General features: G+C 34.9%; 1 protein-coding gene across 6 annotated transcripts in view; it reads right to left on the bottom strand.

Annotated features, from left to right (window-relative positions):
• Positions 1 to 641: 641 nt before the first annotated feature.
• ABHD18 (abhydrolase domain containing 18) overlaps positions 642 to 18,437 on the bottom strand; it is a 52,660-nt gene continuing 34,864 nt past the window's right edge. For 4 of the 6 annotated variants that reach the window (XM_025874157.2, XM_025874165.2, XM_025874163.2 and 1 more), the window contains 6 exons: positions 17,881 to 18,019; positions 15,759 to 15,848; positions 14,995 to 15,096; positions 5,910 to 6,288; positions 4,701 to 4,863; positions 642 to 3,314 (listed from right to left, as the gene is read on the bottom strand). In XM_025874157.2, the coding sequence (XP_025729942.1) occupies positions 3,263 to 3,314; positions 4,701 to 4,863; positions 5,910 to 6,288; positions 14,995 to 15,096; positions 15,759 to 15,848; positions 17,881 to 18,019 (925 nt within the window). In that variant the 3' untranslated portion in view covers positions 642 to 3,262. Of the gene's footprint in view, positions 3,315 to 4,700; positions 4,864 to 5,909; positions 6,289 to 14,994; positions 15,097 to 15,758; positions 15,849 to 17,880; positions 18,025 to 18,437 lie in introns of all 6 variants that reach the window. The other 2 variants (XM_025874164.2, XM_073892245.1) reach the window with 1 other exon arrangement.

The following is an 18,437-nucleotide window of genomic DNA, read 5'->3' as shown; positions in this document are numbered from 1 at the left end:
TTCATGGTAAGTTTACCTTTCTTTTTAAATTAACACAATCTGGTGAATCTGCACATTAGCTCCTTTGGTCCTGAGGAAAATCCTTCTGGGTTTTGGTCCAAAATTTTCTAAAATGTTTTCAAAGTTCTTCATGAAATCATTGGCTTCCTAGGATTCTGCCTATAAGAATATTCCTAGAATTAAGTTATTCTACTCCTGCAAAAACAGTCCAAATGTACCTCTATTCCCTTTGTCTCACTTGCCAAAATCTTTCATTTCCAAACCCAGTTTCTATAGTGGCCTCTATCCAGCATCCCCATTCTCAGTCCTAAAGTTATCTCTAGATTTTAATTGCTTATAACATTTACTAGCATAAATCTAATTATATCCAAGAATTATATCTAATTATACAACATTCAGATAAGTATGGTCTGTCAGAATGCTAGTTTCCCTGGGATCACACATATTTGGGGGAGAAATCTGGCTCTTCTTGCAGATACTGAATACTATTCTGCTAAAGCCTCCCTTCTTTCTGCCTTACTTTGTTTGGTTTATAATAGAACTAAGGAAGAACACACACTCAATTCAAGTTTGGATACATTAATCAAATGTGACACATGTATTCTGTATTCAGAATAAATCTTCTTGAATATATGAAATAATTAACTTTTTATATAGACTTTTATTAAGTATAAAATATCTGGAAATGATTTAAAAACTTTTCAGTTACAGTGTTAATTCAGTAATCTTTACGAGAGAAAGCACCACATTAAAAAATTACATTCATAACAATCTAAAATTCATTCATATGTTAAAATAATTAATAATAATTATAACATTAGCAAATCATGAAATTCAGAAACTTTTGTAACCACAGATCTAAATCAGGGGTCTCAAAGTCAGATGTGTTCAAGGCTAAGAAGGAAACACAAAGTAGTGAAGTAGCCTGATAAAAAAGGGAGTCTAGCAGACTGTGGCAAACTAGGGAATGCATGCCCAGTCAAAAGACTTTTCAAATTCAAACAATTTTGAAATATTATGCACACTGAATAAACAGCTGTGGGCCAAGCTGGCCTGTATTAACTGCCAGTTTGCACCTCTGGCCTAAATGAATTTTTAGCAGTTTATGTACACAATTCTCAAAATGGCAGACAGCACTTTTTAAAATACATATGTTGTCCCTTTATATATATAACTATTATATATATATATAACACTTATATATATAACTATTAGTGTTATATATATAACGTATATACCTTACACATTATATATATATACACATAACATTATATATATGTGTATATATACATATATATATAGAAAGTTTGAGTCACTATTTTGGGATAAGTGGATATAAAAACTTTAAGAAAAGGTATTTTGCACCTTGAATTAATCAATTCAGGAAGTTGCGTGGATAATATTCTTAAAAACATCTGGTTAAGAGATGAAATTTTTAAAATACTTCCTTTCACATTTGGAAAAAATGAGTTATGACTAAAAGTTAATTAAAATGAAATGAAATTTCATTCTTTTACCAACAGAAAGTCATACACCACAGTACATTATTGCTTAGTAAGAAATATTTAGGTAAAAAATAAATATTGGTTTTACTAAGGTATAATTCAGAAAACATTCAATCATATTGCCTCACTACATACTAAGAAAATACTTGTAATTCATTTGACAATAAATCTTACTTTATCTTTAAAGGGTATTTTGTTTAAGAATTTTAGTACATTTTATACTTTCAGTTAAAAGTAAAGGTTCTAGTCTAAAGATATAAAATTGCTATAGGCCAAATGGCTGTAACCAAATAGGTATGGTTTGCTATGCCAAAGCAGTTTTACAGAATTTACAATTTTGTATACCATCAATGATTTCACATTAGTGACTTTGAAATAATTTTTAAAAAGTTAAAATGATGGAGACATTAGAGTGATAAATAAAATCTTTTAAAAAGCTATGAAGGCACATAATTCAAATATCCTTGCTAGATCAGGAATACATATTTTTAAAATAATCCATAGACAACACAGATTTCAAACAAATAAAACTCAAATACATTTATTCCAAACCTTGATACAATTCCCAAAAATATTTTCTACTTTTTTCAAACATTTTAGATCTTAGCTTGAGAAGTTTAACATAAAAAGCACCAAATCTAACCATATAATCTTCCATTTAAAAAAGTTAGTAGTTATTATATCTTTTCTGTAAAATGAAGTTATATGGAACAAATCAATTTCATATTTAATTTCTGAAATTAAAAAGCCAAAGCTATTAAGTATATCTAACTAAAGTTAGATGTTTAGCAAACCCAGAGTAGGTATATAAGAAAATGTTAAGACACAGTATCAAATAATGTAACAGGTCTTTCATTATTTCCATATTTCATGAATTGAAACTTCTTAAGTAGGGGAAATATGTTTGGCATCATTTTCTAACCTCGTATTTGGCAAAGTTTTAAAGTTCAGCCAAGTCATATGCATCTTATCTGCATTCCCACATTTGTTTTAATTATTAAAGCTACTTAAGTAGGAAGCAATCAGGATATTTTTAGAATTCAAACTTAACACTGATCTTACACATCATTAAGTATTGCCATGGCAGGGGCACCTGGGTGGCTCAGTCGTTAAGCGCCTGCCTTTGGCTCAGGTCATGATCCCAGGGTCCTGCGATTGAGCCCCACATCGGGCTCCCTGCTCAGCAGGAAGCCTCTCCCACTCCCCCTGCTCGTGTTCCCTCTCTCGCTGTGTCTCTCTCTGTCAAATAAATAAAATCTTAAAAAAAAAAAAGTATTGCCACTGCAGAAATTAAAGTTGAAGATAAGAAAGAAACATGTTCTCAAATCAAGTCAATAGTAAAACTATCATACAAGGGTATACAATACATGCTGATGTATTACAAACTTAGCTTGATTTAGCAGTTCTTTAAAAACCAATAAGGTTTCTATGAATAAATGTATTTTAATTAATAAATTATTCACGATTAAAAATTTAGTTTTCATAAATAGTAACAACAGACTGGATATTGTGTATATGGGATTCCCACAAAACAATAACAAAATACTTCAACATTATTTCATCCAAATATTGGTTTAAAATTATTCACATGTATTTAAAGATCATTGTTGACTGATCATAACAATGAATTCCAGACTAAATTGATAGCAGTTAGTTATATATATAGTGCTGTCTGCTTGTTCTTCTTATCATCAAAGGATGAAAAACTCCTTTTGTAAGAAACATGATGGCCATACTGGTTACATACAGTGATCCAATTAGTTAGCGTATTTATGGAGGAAGCGTTCAAATGCATCATAGATGGCTCGTCTAAAATTAAAGATGAAAGAAGAACTGTAAGTAATGAGCAAAAAAGGAAGACAGTACTTTTATTATAAGTTACTTCCAAAGTTACCTGTGGCTTGCAACCTGACTTCTTCTTCAAATAGCTTTCAAAGAGGCAGGTACCTGAGGGTGGGTGTTTGGATCCGTGTAACTTCACCATAGCTGCAGAAAACCTCAAATGTGCTTTCAACTGATGATGAATTCAGAAGTACCATCCTTTTCTGTGACGCACTTTTTTTGTGCCTTAGAACTTACATAATATATGCATTTATATAATATATATGCAATATAAAATATATATGTATGTGACTTGTTGAAAATTAATTGGCTGTATAACTTTTCATAATGTAGTATTCAACCTATTTCATAAATTATGATAAGGATGCTCTTTGTCCAGAAGAACACATGTTCCTAGCAACTGAACTAAAATCAAAAGCCTTAGTTTCCAATATTACCTTCACAGAGTGTTTTACTATATTAGTATTTAATATTAATATGTGTTTTAATATATTTATATTATTTAATATATATTTAATATATTAGTAATATTAAATATATTTATATATTTAATATATTAGTATTTAATATTTTAATTAGACGCTTAAAGGTGACATCTAAAAATTGGTTATTTAACTAAATGAACTAAATGAGTGATAATGTACAAAGAATTATTTCTTGGATTAAAAAGAGCTAAAACATGTCAGACATATAATACACACAATTCTTCTGTTATACAGAGATACAGCTGGCAGTTTTGAGACACATCATGCCCAGGGCACTGATCTAAGCACTTCATGTGAACGAATTTATTTAACCATTAATGATAAATATATCCCAATGACAGCTTTTGTCATCAAATTTGAAGAGGAAGTAGAAATAATATAGGCTATCAAAAAACTAGAGTTATAGAATAAAGGTTTTTATAACTTCTAAGTACTGAAGTCATATAAGGTTATTAACATCCAATATTTCACTTCTCATTTAAGGTTCAGTATTCACTTGCTACTGAAAAACAGCGCTGGACTATTCCATAGATGCTCATGCCATCTGAGAGAAGACAGGAGTGAAAAAGCAAGTTTTACAAACCCTGGTATTCCTCCCTATATTCTAAAATACCTGGCTATTAATATTTGAAGAGGGTAAAAACACACAATAAAATGTGCCTATATATGCTACTTCCCTAGTTCTTTAAAAAAAAACAGAAGAGGATGGGATAGGAAAAAGTACCATAATGTGAGAATTGATGGAGGCAGGGAGGAAAAAAGAAGACTAAAACATAAAATAAAAATACCCTGTCTTTATTTTTTTGAGGCAAAAATATTCCAAAAAACAAGCAAATAAATAGATACCTGTTTAGACCAATCATCTTACCTGAAGAGTCCTTGTTTAAAAAGATAAGCACTAATATGACCCCCTTCTAGATAACGGATTTCACAACCAGGCCAAATTTCTTGTAAACTTCGAACTCCTGTTCGTGGAATATAAGCATCTTCTTTGGCTTGAACCACTATAATGAGACTTGGGTCAACTGGAACTAGGGATAGAATTTTAAAAGATACAACAAATACACCTTTAAAAAAGCTCTAAGATTTTTATATAAATACTATTAATCGTATTAGAAAATAAAATACACTTGACAGTACATTAAGTGAAACATCTGTCAAAACTTTTTTTAAAAAAGATTTATTTATTTATTTATTTATTTCAGAGAAAGACAGAGAGCACGGACTAGCAAGGAGCAGGGGGTGGCGGGGGGAGATGGGAGAGGGAGAAGCACACCCTCTGCTGAGCAGGGAGCCCGACCTGGGGCTCAATCCCAGGACCCTGAGATCATGACCTGAGCTGAAGGCAGCTGCTTAACCAACTGTGTCACCCAGGTGCCCCTAAAACTTTATGATTAAGTTAAAAATCAACAATAATATAGCATAATATCATAATATTCATCTCTAATACAATGAGATGAACATTCTAAAGAAGATACAAAATCCAATATATATTTTTAAATTTAAATTCAACTAATTAACATATAATGTATTATTTGTTTCAGGGGTACAGGTCTGTGCTTCACCAGTCTTATATAATACTCAGTGCTTATTACAACACATACCCTCCAAATGTCCATCACCCCGTTACCGCATCCCCCTGCCCCAAACAAAATCCAATATAGTTTTAACTAACTAATAGGATGGTTTTAGGTTTTCATGGATAAAATATGATACATTTATTTATTTATTTTTTAAGATTTTATTTATTTTTGACAGAGAGAGAGCACACACAAGGGGAACAGCAGAGAGAGAGGGAGAAGCAGACTCCCCGCTGAGCAGAGAGCCTGATGCAGGACTCGATCCCAGGACCCTGAGATCATGACCTGAGCCAAAGACAGATGCTTAACTGTCTAAGCCACCCAGGCGCCCCAATATGATACATTTAAATAACCAACTTATCCTGGAAAATACATTCTGGAGCAAACAATAAACATATTCTTGAAAATATGAAATTATTTTGTAAAGCATCTTTAAAAATATTTCACAAATATTTACACATCAGCAAACATTATTAATTTCACATAAAAATTGGTACCTGAGAAATTTGCCACATGAGTACATTCATCCATGACTCCTTTCATGAATATTAAAGACTCTTTCTGAAGATTGTTTCTTCTTTGTTCTTTACTGAGTAGGTGATATGACTGAGGATTGCAACTTGTATAATTACTTTTGTTGGTTGAAAGCGTTTGATTGAAGCACTGCATCTTAGAGGTATCTTGCAACAAGAGTCTTTCTGATGTGGCACTGATGGATGGTTTACTAGATTTATGGCACTCACTAGGTTTTTGGGATACAACTTGGCCTGTCATATCTAAATTTAAAGTTCTAGAAACCACATTAAGGTTAGTTAGCTTGTCTGCACTGATAGGGAAGCGTTTCACAAACTCTTGTCCCATTTTGAAAGAATCTGTCTGAGTATATAAAAGAAAACATCATTTAGTATAAAATACATTTTATTTAACAACCTTGTTAAAGACAAAACACAAACTCCATCAGTGAATAAACAAATAAATAAAATGTAGTACATACATACAATGGATTATCATTTAGTCTTAAAAGGGAATGAAATTCTGATACATACTACAACATGGATGAACCCTGAAGACACTATGCTAAATGAGTAAGCCAGACACAAACGGCAAATATTGTATGATTCCAACTTTTATGAGGTACCTAGAGTAGTCAGATTCATAGAGACAGACAATTGAGTGGGGATTGCCAGGTGCTGGAAGGAGGGGGAACGAAGAGTTACTGTTTAATGGGTACAGAGTTTTGGTTTAGTAAAATGAAAAAGTTCTGGAGATGGATGGTGGTGATGGACAGAGGTGACGGTTGCACAACAATGTGAATGCACTTAATAATACCATTGACCTGTACACCTAAACATGGCTGAAATAGTACATTTTATGTTGCATATATTTTACCACAACTTAAACAATAACAAAGAATAAAGAGATGTCAAAATTTATCTGAGGACTAAGATAAATAAAAGACTTATACTATATTGCTAAATGTCTCCTCTTAAATAGTAAAGGGTATCATTTAGTCTGCATCATGTTTTTATTGCCAAAGTTTTGAAATCATGATCTGCCTGAATCTTAGAACTTCCAAAAGCCTTATGAGTGTATCCTGGCAATAATACATCAGCCACCTCAAATCCCTTTCTCAGGTCGAACTAAGAAGAATGAAGAATTATCAAGGAAAAAATATTGCCTATTAAAATCTCAAAAGTATGTACTAAGTTTAAGGACTTGTAAGTACAATATAATTTAAGTAAAAATAAACTCTGTTAAATACTAAGGGTAGAGTGAAAAGAAAAAAAATGACAGTCTGGGAAAATATATTTGTAACTTATATGACAAAGAGCCTTTAATTTATTAAGAGCTAGAAGTGAATACAAAGCCCAAAATGACAGTAGAAAAAGTGAGCAAAGGACATGCACATAAAGGTCACAGACAATGAAACATATACAGCTCTTAAACTTAGAAACATATCCAATTTCACTTATAATTAAGTAAATTAAATAAAAACAATACCAATTTCACCATCAGGTTGACAAAAAACAAAGTAAAACCCTTAAGTTTGCTAAAACACTGAATTTGTGAAATTATTGGGAAACAGATACACATGTTCCTGCTGGTAGTATAAATCGACACAACTAGAATTAGACAAAATCTAATCACATTACAAATGCAACAACATTTCTAGGAATTTACACTTGTGAAATGACATATGTACAAATTTATTCATTGCAGCACTGTTTGTTACTAGGGAAAATGAGAAACAATATCAACAGGGTACTGGTACTGGTTAATAAATCATGGTACATCCACCCATATAGTCGATTATAATGCAGCAGTAAAAAAGAAAAAGAAAGATTTGTGTATAGTCCATTAAAAAAGGTTAAGAAAAAAGTTCATATTTCTGTTGGTTTGAAAAATTCCTTGAAATATTAATAAATAGTGTGTTATTGAGGGAGAAAGGACTTAGGCAAATTGGGAATAAGGGTAGAACTTATTTCATTATGTGTCTTTTTATACTTCATGATGCTTGAACTATATGACCATACAATCTATTTAAGAAATTAAGGAAGGAAAAATTGGTTGAAGGCAAGGGTGAAAAAAAAACAACAACCTGGCTAACAGAACAAATCATTGAAGTCATCCAGATCAAAGAAATATAAAAGGGAAAGGGAAAGGAAGTTTAGAAACATTGAGAAATGTAAGCTCAAGCACCCTAGAATTACTCAGAGTGGTACACCAACAACTTTAACTGCTTTTGATTGGAAAAAGTTTTTATAACAAAAAAGAAGGAAGCCATCTTGATATTGCTTGACTATGCATTACTACGAACTAGTTCTGAGACAAAAAAAACTTGTATATAACCGCCAAGAGTCAGAGGCACGAAGAAAGTGCTGGGTAAGATCACACTGCCATTTCAGACAACCAAAATTTTTGATTCTCCCTTCAAAAAATTTTCACATTGAGTTTTCTCATAAGCTCTCAAATATAGGCATCTTTTTGCTTATATGTACAGGGGAACACAAGGAACTAACTAGCAGGTAGAGGTATTTTGTAACAAAGTTCTTAGGCAAGTAATTATCCTTTAAGGTTATACAAGATAGACTTATTTTATAAGAGTGAGATTTTTAGTGGCATAATTATAAGAAGTCCTAATTGATAGCAGAGATTTTCGTTTCCTTTCTGAGATTTCTTGAGATTCTCAGCAACTTACAAACTCAATGTGTAAAATTAAAAATTCAGAAAAAGAAAAAAATTTATAAAAGGAACTGGTTACCTTAGGAGACTAAGAGGGAACCAATTTGTTATCCTGAAAACTGGTAGATTATGGTTGGTAAAGAATCAAGCATTTATCTTGCCTTTCCTGTATGAACTGAACTACTAGGTAACCAAATAATAGCTAGATAAGCGCCTTTTTATACAAGCATTCAAACAAATAAATAAAAAAGAAATGACAGAATTAGAATATCAGCATTTTGCAGCCCTCCAACAATTAATAGACATAGGTATTAAACATCAGTGGAGGCTTACATCACAAAATAGAGACAACCAGACATTATGTGCTTCCTATACTCCTACCAAAGAAATAACAATTGAACTTAATTGAGACTCTAGACACAGCTGCCAACTTTCAGGCAATACAGAGCATGGGTGAACATGCTAAACTGTACCATGAGAATGCAATAAAAAAGTACCTACACTTGGGACGCCTGGGTGGCTCAGGCAGTTAAGCATCAGCCTTCAGCTCAGGTCATGATCCCAGGGTCCTGGGATCGAGTCCCACATCAGGCTCCTTGCTCGGTGGGGGGTCTGCTTCTCCCTCTCCCTCTGCCTGCTGCTCCCCCTGCTTGTGCTCTCTGACAAGTAAAAATCTTAAAAAAAAAATGGCTAGAATGTGAAAAATTCTACACAGAAATAGCCTAAAACTTCAATAAATTATAAAAAAAGGGAAAAGAATAGAAGAGAATTTACAGATTAAAAGATACTTAAAAGCACAAATAAAAGAATTGTGTCTAAGGATACACATTTGGACAATAAAATTATTTTAAAGAGAGAAGGAAGTAATTACTACAAAAATCAGGATAATGATTAATAGTGGGGGGAGAAGGGCTTTTTAATTAGGACACATGGAAGGGGTTTCTGGGTTGGTTGGTCAATTTCTTGCTTTTCTTTTTAATTTCTTTACATTTTTAAAATTTTTCCTCTCTTCCCCTATGATCCTGTTTTGTTTCTTAAATTCCACGAGTGAGATCATATGATAACTGTCTTTCTCTGACCGACTTATTTCACTTAGCATGATACCCTCTAGTTCCATCTACATCGCTGCAAATGGCAAGACTTCATTTTTTTTGATGGCTGAGTAGTATTCCATTGTGTATATATACCACATCTTTATCCATTCATCTGTCGATGGACATCTGGGCTCTTTCCATAGTTTGGCTATTATGGACATTACTGCTATAACACTAGGGTGCAGGTGCCCCTTCAGATTACTATATTTGTATCTTTGAGGTAAATACCCAGTAGTGCAATTCCTGGATCTTAGGGTAGCTCTCTTTTTAACTTTTTGAGGAACCTCCATACTGTTTTCCAGAATGGCTGCACCAGCTTGCATTCCCACCAACAGTGCAGGAGGGTTCCGCTTTCTCCACATCCTCACCAACATCTGTCGTTTCCTGACTTGTTAATTTTAGCCATTCTGACTGATTTGGGGTGGTATCTCATTGTGGTTTTGATTTGGATTTGGATTTCCCTGCTGCCAAGCATTTTTTCATGTGTCTGTTGGCCATTTGTATGTCTTCTTTGGAGAAATGTCTGTTCATGTCCTCTGCCCATTTCTTGACTGGATTATTCGTTCTTTGGTTGTTGAGCTTGATAAGTTCTTTATAAATTTTGGATACTAGCCCTTTATCTGATAAGACATTTGTAAATATCTTCTCCCATTCTGTCAGTTGTCTTTTGGTTTTGTGGACTGTTTCCTTTGCTGTGCAAAACCATTTTATCTTGATGAAGTCCCAGTAGTTCATTTTGGCCTTTTGTTTACCTTGCCTTTCGAGATATATCTAGCAAGAAGTTGCTGCAGCCAAGGTCACAGAGGTAGCTGCCTGTGTTCTCTTCTAGGACTTTGATGGACTCTTGTCTCACATTTAGGTCTTTCATCCATTTTGAGTCTATTTTTGTGTATGGTGTAAGGAAATGGTCCAGTCTCACTCTTCTGCATGGGGCTGGCCAATTTTCCCAACACTATTTGTTGAAGAGACTTTTTCCCATTGGATATTCTTTCCTGCTTTGTCAAAGATTAGGTGACCACAGATCTGAAGGTCCATTTCTGAGTTTTCTATTCTGTTCCATTGATCTATGTGTCTGTTTTTGTACCAGTACCATACTGTCTTGATGATTATAGCTTTGTAATAGAGCTTGAAGTCTGGCATTGTGATGCCACCAGCTTTGGTTTTTTTTCAACATTCCTTTGGCTATTCGGGGTCTTTTCTGGTTCCATACAAGTTTTAGGATTATTGTTCCAGCTCTGTGAAAAAAGTTGACGGTATTTTGATAGGAACTGCACTGAATGTATAGATTGCTCTACGTAGCATAGACACTTTAACAATATTTGTTCTTCTAATCCATGAGCACGGAACGTTTTTCCATTTCTTTGTGTCTTCCTCAATTTCTCTCATGAGTATTCTATAGTTTTCTGAGTACAAATCCTTTGCCTCTTTGGTTAGGTTTATTCCTAGGTATCTTATGGTTTTTGGTGCAATTGTAAATGGGATCAACTCCTTAATCTCTTTTTCTTCCATCTCATTTTTAGTGTATAGAAATGCAACTGATTTCTGTGCATTGATTTTATATCCTGCCACTTTCCTGAATTCCTGTATGAGTTCTAGCAATTTTGGGGTGAAGTCTTCTGGGTTTTCCACATACAGTATCACATCATCTGTGAAGAGTAAAAGTTTGACTTCTTCTTTGCCAATTCAGGTGCCTTTTATTTCTTTTTGTTGTCTGATTGCTGAGGCTAGGACTTCTAGTACTATGTTGAACAACAGTGGTGATAGGGGACATCCCTGTAGTTTTCCTGACCTTAGGAGAAAAGCTCTCAGTTCTTCCCCATTGAGAAGGATACTCACTGTGGGCTTTTCATAGATGACTTTTATGATATTGAGGTATGTTCCCTCTATCCCTACATGGCAGAGAGTTTTTATCAAGAAAGAATGCTGTATTTTGCCAAATGCTTTTTCTACACTGAGAGGATCATATGGTTCATGTTCTTTCATTAATGTACTGTATCACATTGATTGATCTGCAGATGTTGAACCACACTTGCAGCCGAGGAATAAATCCCACTTGGTCATGGTGAATAATCCTTTTAATGTACTGCTGGACCCTACTGGCTAGTACCTTGGTGAGAATTTCTGCATCCATGTTCATTAGGGATATTGGTTTGTAATTCTTCCTTTTGATGGGGTCTTTGTCTGGTTTTGGGATCAAGGTAATGCTGGCCTCATAAAATGAGTTTGGAAGTTTTCCTTCCATTTCTATTTTCTGGAACAGTTTAAGAATAGGTGTTCATTCTTCTTTAAATGTTTGGTAGAATTCTCCTGGGAAGCCATCTGGCCCTGGGCTCTTGTTTGTTGAGAGATTTTTGATGACTGCTTCAATTTCCTTAGTGGTTATGGGTCTGTTCAGGTTTTCTATTTCTGCCTGGTTCAGTTTTGGTAGTTTAAAAGTCTCTAAGAATGCATCCATTTCTTCCAGATTGCCTAATCTTTTGGCATATAGTTGCTCATAGTATGTTCTTATAATTGTTTCTATTTCTTTGGTGTTGGTTATGATCTCTCCCCTTTCATTCATGATTTTATTTATTTGGGTCCTTTCTCTTTTCTTTTTGATAAGTCTGGCCAGGGGTTTATGAATCTTATTAATTCTTTCAAAGAACCAGCTCCTAGTTTCATTGATCTGTTCTACTGTTCTTTTGGTTTCTAGTTCATTGATTTCTGCTCTAATCTTTATTCTCTTCTCCTGGTGTATTTAGGCTTTATTTGCTGTTCTTTTTCCAGCTCCTTTAGGTATAAGGTTAGGTTGTATATTTAAGACCTTTCTTGTTTCTTGAGAAAGGCTTGTATTGCTATATACTTCCCTCTTAGGACTGCCTTTGCTGCATCCCAAAGGTTTTGAACAGATGTGTTTTCATTTTCATTTGTTTCCATGAATTTTTAAAATTCTTCTTTAATTTCCTGGTTGACCCATTCATTCTTACTAGGATGCTCTTTAGCCTCCATGTATTTGAGTTCTTTCCAAATTTCTTCTTATGAGTGAGTTCCAGTTTCAAAGCACTGTGGCCTGAAAATATGCAGGGAATGATCCCAATCTTTTGGTACCAGATGAGACCTGACTTGTGATACAGTATGTGATCTATTCTGGAGAATGTTCTATGTGCACTCGAGAAAAATATGTATTCTGTTGCTTTAGATGGAATGCTCTGAATGTATCTGTGAAGTCCATCCGGCCCAGTGTGTCATTCAAAGCCCTTGTTTCCTTGTTGAGTTTCTGTTTAGATGATCTGTCCATTGCAGTGAGTGGGGTGTTAAAAGTCCCCTACTATTATTGTAGTATTATTGATGTGTGTCTTTGATTTTGTTATTAATTGGCTTATGTAACAGGCTGTTCCCATGTTAGGGGCATAAATATTTACAATTGTTAGATCTTCTTGTTGGATAGACCCTTTAATTATGATACAGTGTCCTTCCTCATCTCTTATTACACTCTTTGGTTTAAAATCTAGTTTGTCTGAAAGAAGGATTGGCACCCCAGCTTTCCTTTGATGTCCATTAGCATGATAAATGGTTTTCCATCCCCTCACTTTAAATCTGGAGGTGTCTTTGGGTCTAAAATGAGTCTCTTGCAGACAGCGTATTGATGGGTCTTGCTTTTTTAAATCTAATTTGATACCTGTGTCTTTTGATTGGGGCATTTAGCCCATTTACATTCAGAGTAACTACTGAAAGATATGAATTTAGTGCCATTGTTATACCTGTAAAGCCACTGTTTCTATATATTGTCTTTGTTCCTTTCTGGTCTGTGTTACTTTTGGGCTCTCTTCATTTAAAGGATCCCTTTTAATATTTCTTGTAGGGCTGGTTTGGTGATCACCATTCTTTTAGTTTCTGTTTGTCCTGGAAGCTTTTTTACTCCTATTCTGAATGACATCCTAGCTGGATAAAGTATTCTTGGCTGCATATTTTCTCATTTAGCACCCTGAATACATCATGCCAGTCCTTTCTGGCCCGCCAGTTCTCTGTGGATAGGTCTTGCCTTTGTAGGTTACAGACCTCTTACTCTGAGCTGCTTTCAGGATTTTCTCTTTGTCTCTGAGATTTGCAAGTTTCACTATTATATGCTGGGGTGTTGAACTATTTTTATTGATAATAGGTGTTGACCTATTTTTATGGATTTTGAGGGGGTTCTCTCCGCCTCCTAGGTTTTGATGCCTGTTTCCTTCCCCAAATTGGGGAAGTTCTCCACTATAATTTGCTCCAATATATCTTCTGCACTCCCTCCTCTCTCTTTCCTCTTCTGGGATCCCAATTATTCTAAAATTGTTTCACTTTATGGTATCACTTATCTCTCAAATTCTCCCCTCATGATCCAGTAGTTTATCTTTTTCTCAGCTTCTATAGTCTCCATTGTTTGGTCTTATATGTCACTAATTCTCTCTTCTGCCTCATTTATCCTAGTAGTTAGAGCCTCCATTTTTTATTGCATCTCATTAACAGCCTTTTTTTATTTTGACTTGATTAGATTTTAGTTCTTTTAGTTCTCCAGAAAGGGATCCTCTAGTGTTTATTAAAGCCCAGCTAGTATCTTTATAATCAGTATTCTGTACTCTATTTCTGACATCTTACTTATATCTATACTGATTAGGTCCCTGGCAGTCAGTACTGCCTCTTGTTCTGTTTTTGAGGTGAGTTTTTCCATTTTGTCATCCTTGCAGAAAGTGGTTGCTTTTCTATTTGTAGAATTGCAGCTATTCTTTTCTTAGATCGCCAGTTGAATTCACAGGTGTTCAAAACGATTTGATAGGTATCTAGCTGAATTCCTGGGACCAGACAAAACCAAGGTCTCCTATTCCCCTGCCATCCTGGACTATCTGGGTGGTCACTTTCTTTCTTTTTTTTAATCTTTTAAACATTTATTTATTTATTTTTTAACGGTTTTATTTATTTATTTGGTAGAGAGAAAGAGAGAGTGAGAGTGCACAAGCAGGGGGAGCGGCAGAGGCAGACGGAGAAGCAGGCTCCCTGATGAGCAGAGAGCCCGACACGGGGCTCAATCCCAGGACCCCGGGATCATGACCTGAGTCAAAGGCAGACACTTAACTGACTGAGCCATCCAGGTACCCCTAGGCGGTCAATTGGTATGACCATACATTTGCACTGCATGATTTTTTATACCTATGTTTTATTTTAAAATGAAGAATCTTAAAAACTAAAAAGTATGACTGCTTTTTAACAAATTTGTGATTCTTTTTAAAAATCTGAATCATTAAACACAATCAACTTTTCCCCCCAATGTTATGCAGAGATTAAAAATACTTACTCCACAGTATTCAAGCATGTGAATAATTTCTTCTTCATAAACTGTCTGTGTGTAATACTGCTTTTCTAGCTCCCTCCAATTAATCGATTTACTTAGCACACCCTGAAATAACAAACTATGTTAAGATCAAATCACTCCATAAGACATTTTGTCCAATAATTTTAATTTTAATTATTAGTGTGCAAAAAAGAGTAAACATAGCAGGCTTGAAACTTCCTATCTTTGAAAGCCCTGCTTGCAATGTTGGCCCTTGATTAGAATCTGGGAACTTGACTAATAAACAGTTCCTAACCCCAATATACAATTTTCTAAATGACAAAGTGGGTCACTGCGCCCAAACTGCTTGTACAATGTAGTTTCTGCTGACTAGGTACTTTCCATCTGGAATTTTCGTACATGTGAGACAGAGGGTGCCTAAATGATTGACTCCTGATAAGCCTGGGCTGCCAGGCTCAACTGAGTTTCACTGATGGACATTTCACACATACTATCACAACCCACTGCTGGACGAATTAAACACATCCTGTGAAATTCCAATGGAAGGTTGTGCCTGATTTCCTCTGGATTTTGCCCCATGTGCCTTTTCCCTTTGCTGATTCTGTATTGTATCCTTTTGATATCATGTCTTAGTCATGAATCAGACTATATGGTAAGTCCTGTGATACCTTCTAGAGAATCAGCAAACCTGGAGGTGGTTTTGGGAACCCCCAAAACAACTTTAATTATATATATAGCTATCTAAAATTAATTGCAATTAAAATTACCGTAGTGAAGACCCCAGATGCTGTGGACCAAGACAGACATGGAATCAATGGCATGGGCTTAGGCCAGTTGGATACTGCTAAGGAAGCCATCTGCAATATGTTTAACAGTCAGTTAGAGAGCTTCTGTTTAAATTTCTATTCATTAAAATGAAAAGTATTTGATATTAAGAAGTAGTCTGGGTAGTAATTGGTGAGATAAGATATGAACACAAAATCTCTAAATACTTGGGGTATCTGGCTGGCTCAGTCAGTAGAACACAGGACTCTTGACCTCGGGGTTGTAAGTTCGAGCCCCACGTTGGGTATAGAGATTACTTAAAAATAAAATCTTAAAAAAAAAATCTCTAAATGCTCCTGAGAATGTCTAGCAACCTTCTGAAACTCCCCAAATCACAAATTCAACGACATATAACTTCCCCCTTAGAAAATAATTAAAGTACGTTGGAGAATTTTAAGTAATCTCAAGACCCTTCATAGAGAACTACTTTCTACTGGATAAATATAGAGCAAACAAGCTGAAATGTAGATGCTGGGCAGCAGGCTGATCATATTCATTACCTAAATGACTTGCTCAGGGACAGCAAAATCATAACTATAAAACCTCAGACCTTTGGGGCTGACTGAAAAATGCCAAGAATTTGGTGAACTACAAACAGATTATATAAGTGATATAAAGTAATGTAATATGTGTGTTTAGAAAAGGGAAAAGTTATTTTTGGTTAGAGGAATGAGAGAAGGCTTCATGAACTGGCTGTCTTTCAGGGGAAATGAAAGATGAGATCTTGTCTTCCATTTAAAGAAGACAGTATGATCAAAGGCAAGATGATGAAAAAGTGCAAAGGCAGGTAGGAAAACGGCCAATATACTTTAGTTTGTCTGGTCAATAGGGCATATGTAGCCAATGGGGTGGGAGAGATAGTTAGGTCTGGAAAGACTGGACAGTATCAGATTAGAGGTCCCTTTTGCTCTGTATATAATGGGGAATTAACAAAGAGGTCTGAGCAAAGGAGCAGCACTGTCAAAGAAGTAATTCAAGGAAGCTAAAATAATAGCAGTTTATAGGACTGATCAGAAGCAGGTAAGACCTGCGGTGGGGAAACCAGTATAGGAAGTAATTCAGGTGAAAGTTATAAGACCCCGATCTAGGTCATAAAAATAGAAACACTAATAGGTAGGAAAAGAAATCCTTTCCACCCTTCAAGTTCATGGTGTAATAATTTTTTCGAATTTTAATCAGTTTTTGAACTTAATTTTACAATTCAAATGACTTACAAAAATCTTGTTTCTTTCTAAATGTCCTGAGTGGCTAATATGTCCAGGTAACAAACTAGAGCATATTTACGAGCCCTTACTGAACCAACTGCTTCATGGAGAGAACAAACTGCTAAACAAGTAATCACAGTGCAGTGAAATAAGCACTAATGAGAGATGAAGTACAGTCTGGGGTTAGGCTGGGAGTCAGGAAGAGCTCCTCATAGGAAGTAAGCTCTGGATTGGAACCAGGAGGGCAAACTGCTATTTTGGCTAGGAATGAGAGGGCCCGTGAGGGATGCTAGCACCTAGCATAGCTACAGCCCAGTGCAATAATAGCAAGCCTTTGGCAGGTTTTAAGTAGGAGAGAACACAGATGAGATTTAGGAAAAGCACTCTAGTTATGGTGTGGAGAAAAACTTAGAAGAAGATTAACGAGAGAAAAGATGAGACATAGAGAAATCAATTAGGAGGCTGCTTTAGTACACTCTAGAAGACAAAGTAAAATAGGTTGGGGACCCTGGCGATAGAGATAAGAGATAAATGAAAAGTATTTTCCAAATTCGTTATCTTTACCAATTTAACAGCATATTTATACTTGAGATATGAAAAGTTAAGTTTTATAAAAATCAACTTTTAATAAAATATTAAGTCTAATATCTGAGCTATACCTGTGAAATAAGTAGTACAATCAATGTCTACATAAATCATACCAAAAAAATCATTATAATTGGAATAAAAGTTTGAAACCTGTTTCTGCTTTTGCCAAAACTAAAATTCCATACCTAAAGTAAATTTTTAAAATAACTACATTCTCTAGATTTTATGAACATAATCACAATTAAATATGAGTTGAAATCAAAAGGCTTACATGTCCTCCCATGGATATTCCGGTCATTCCTAGAGGTCCATAACCCTCTCTCTCTAGCCAGTGCAAGAGAGCTGCAGATTCTAAAACAAGAGCTCCTCCCATCACAAAAAGGTCAGACACGTTTTTTAAGCTGGACCTTCTAGCCTCACAAGACAAAAGAGAAAATTATTTATGTATTTACATTTTAACATATGCAAATTTACAACAGGCAGCCAGACTTCATGTTTTTCTTTTAAAGGACGAGTTATCTAAGTAAAATAATGGAATAAATTGATGGAATTAGAGTGCTAACATTATTCTACAATTAATTAAAACTTATTTTTAAGAGCTACATATGTTTATTGAATCTTTATTGAATTTCAATTATTTAACTATTTTGAAGCCCAGGAAATAATATTTATTTGATAGCACTTAAAAAAACTGTTAAAGGGGCGCCTGGGTGGCTCAGTCGTTAAGCGTCTGCCTTCCACTCCAGTCATGGCCCCAGGGTTCTGGGACCGAGCCCCGTGTCAGGTTCCCTGTTTGGCGGGAAGCCTGCTTCTCCCTCTCCCACTCCC

The sequence above is a fragment of the Callorhinus ursinus genome, unplaced genomic scaffold (assembly GCF_003265705.2).
Source record: "Callorhinus ursinus isolate GAN/ISIS: 27379988/994484 unplaced genomic scaffold, GSC_fseal_2.0 scaffold4, whole genome shotgun sequence".
NCBI classification, from domain to species: Eukaryota; Metazoa; Chordata; class Mammalia; order Carnivora; family Otariidae; genus Callorhinus; species Callorhinus ursinus.
Note: the sequence above shows the minus strand (reverse complement) of the source record. Positions and strands in the feature narration are given on the sequence as shown.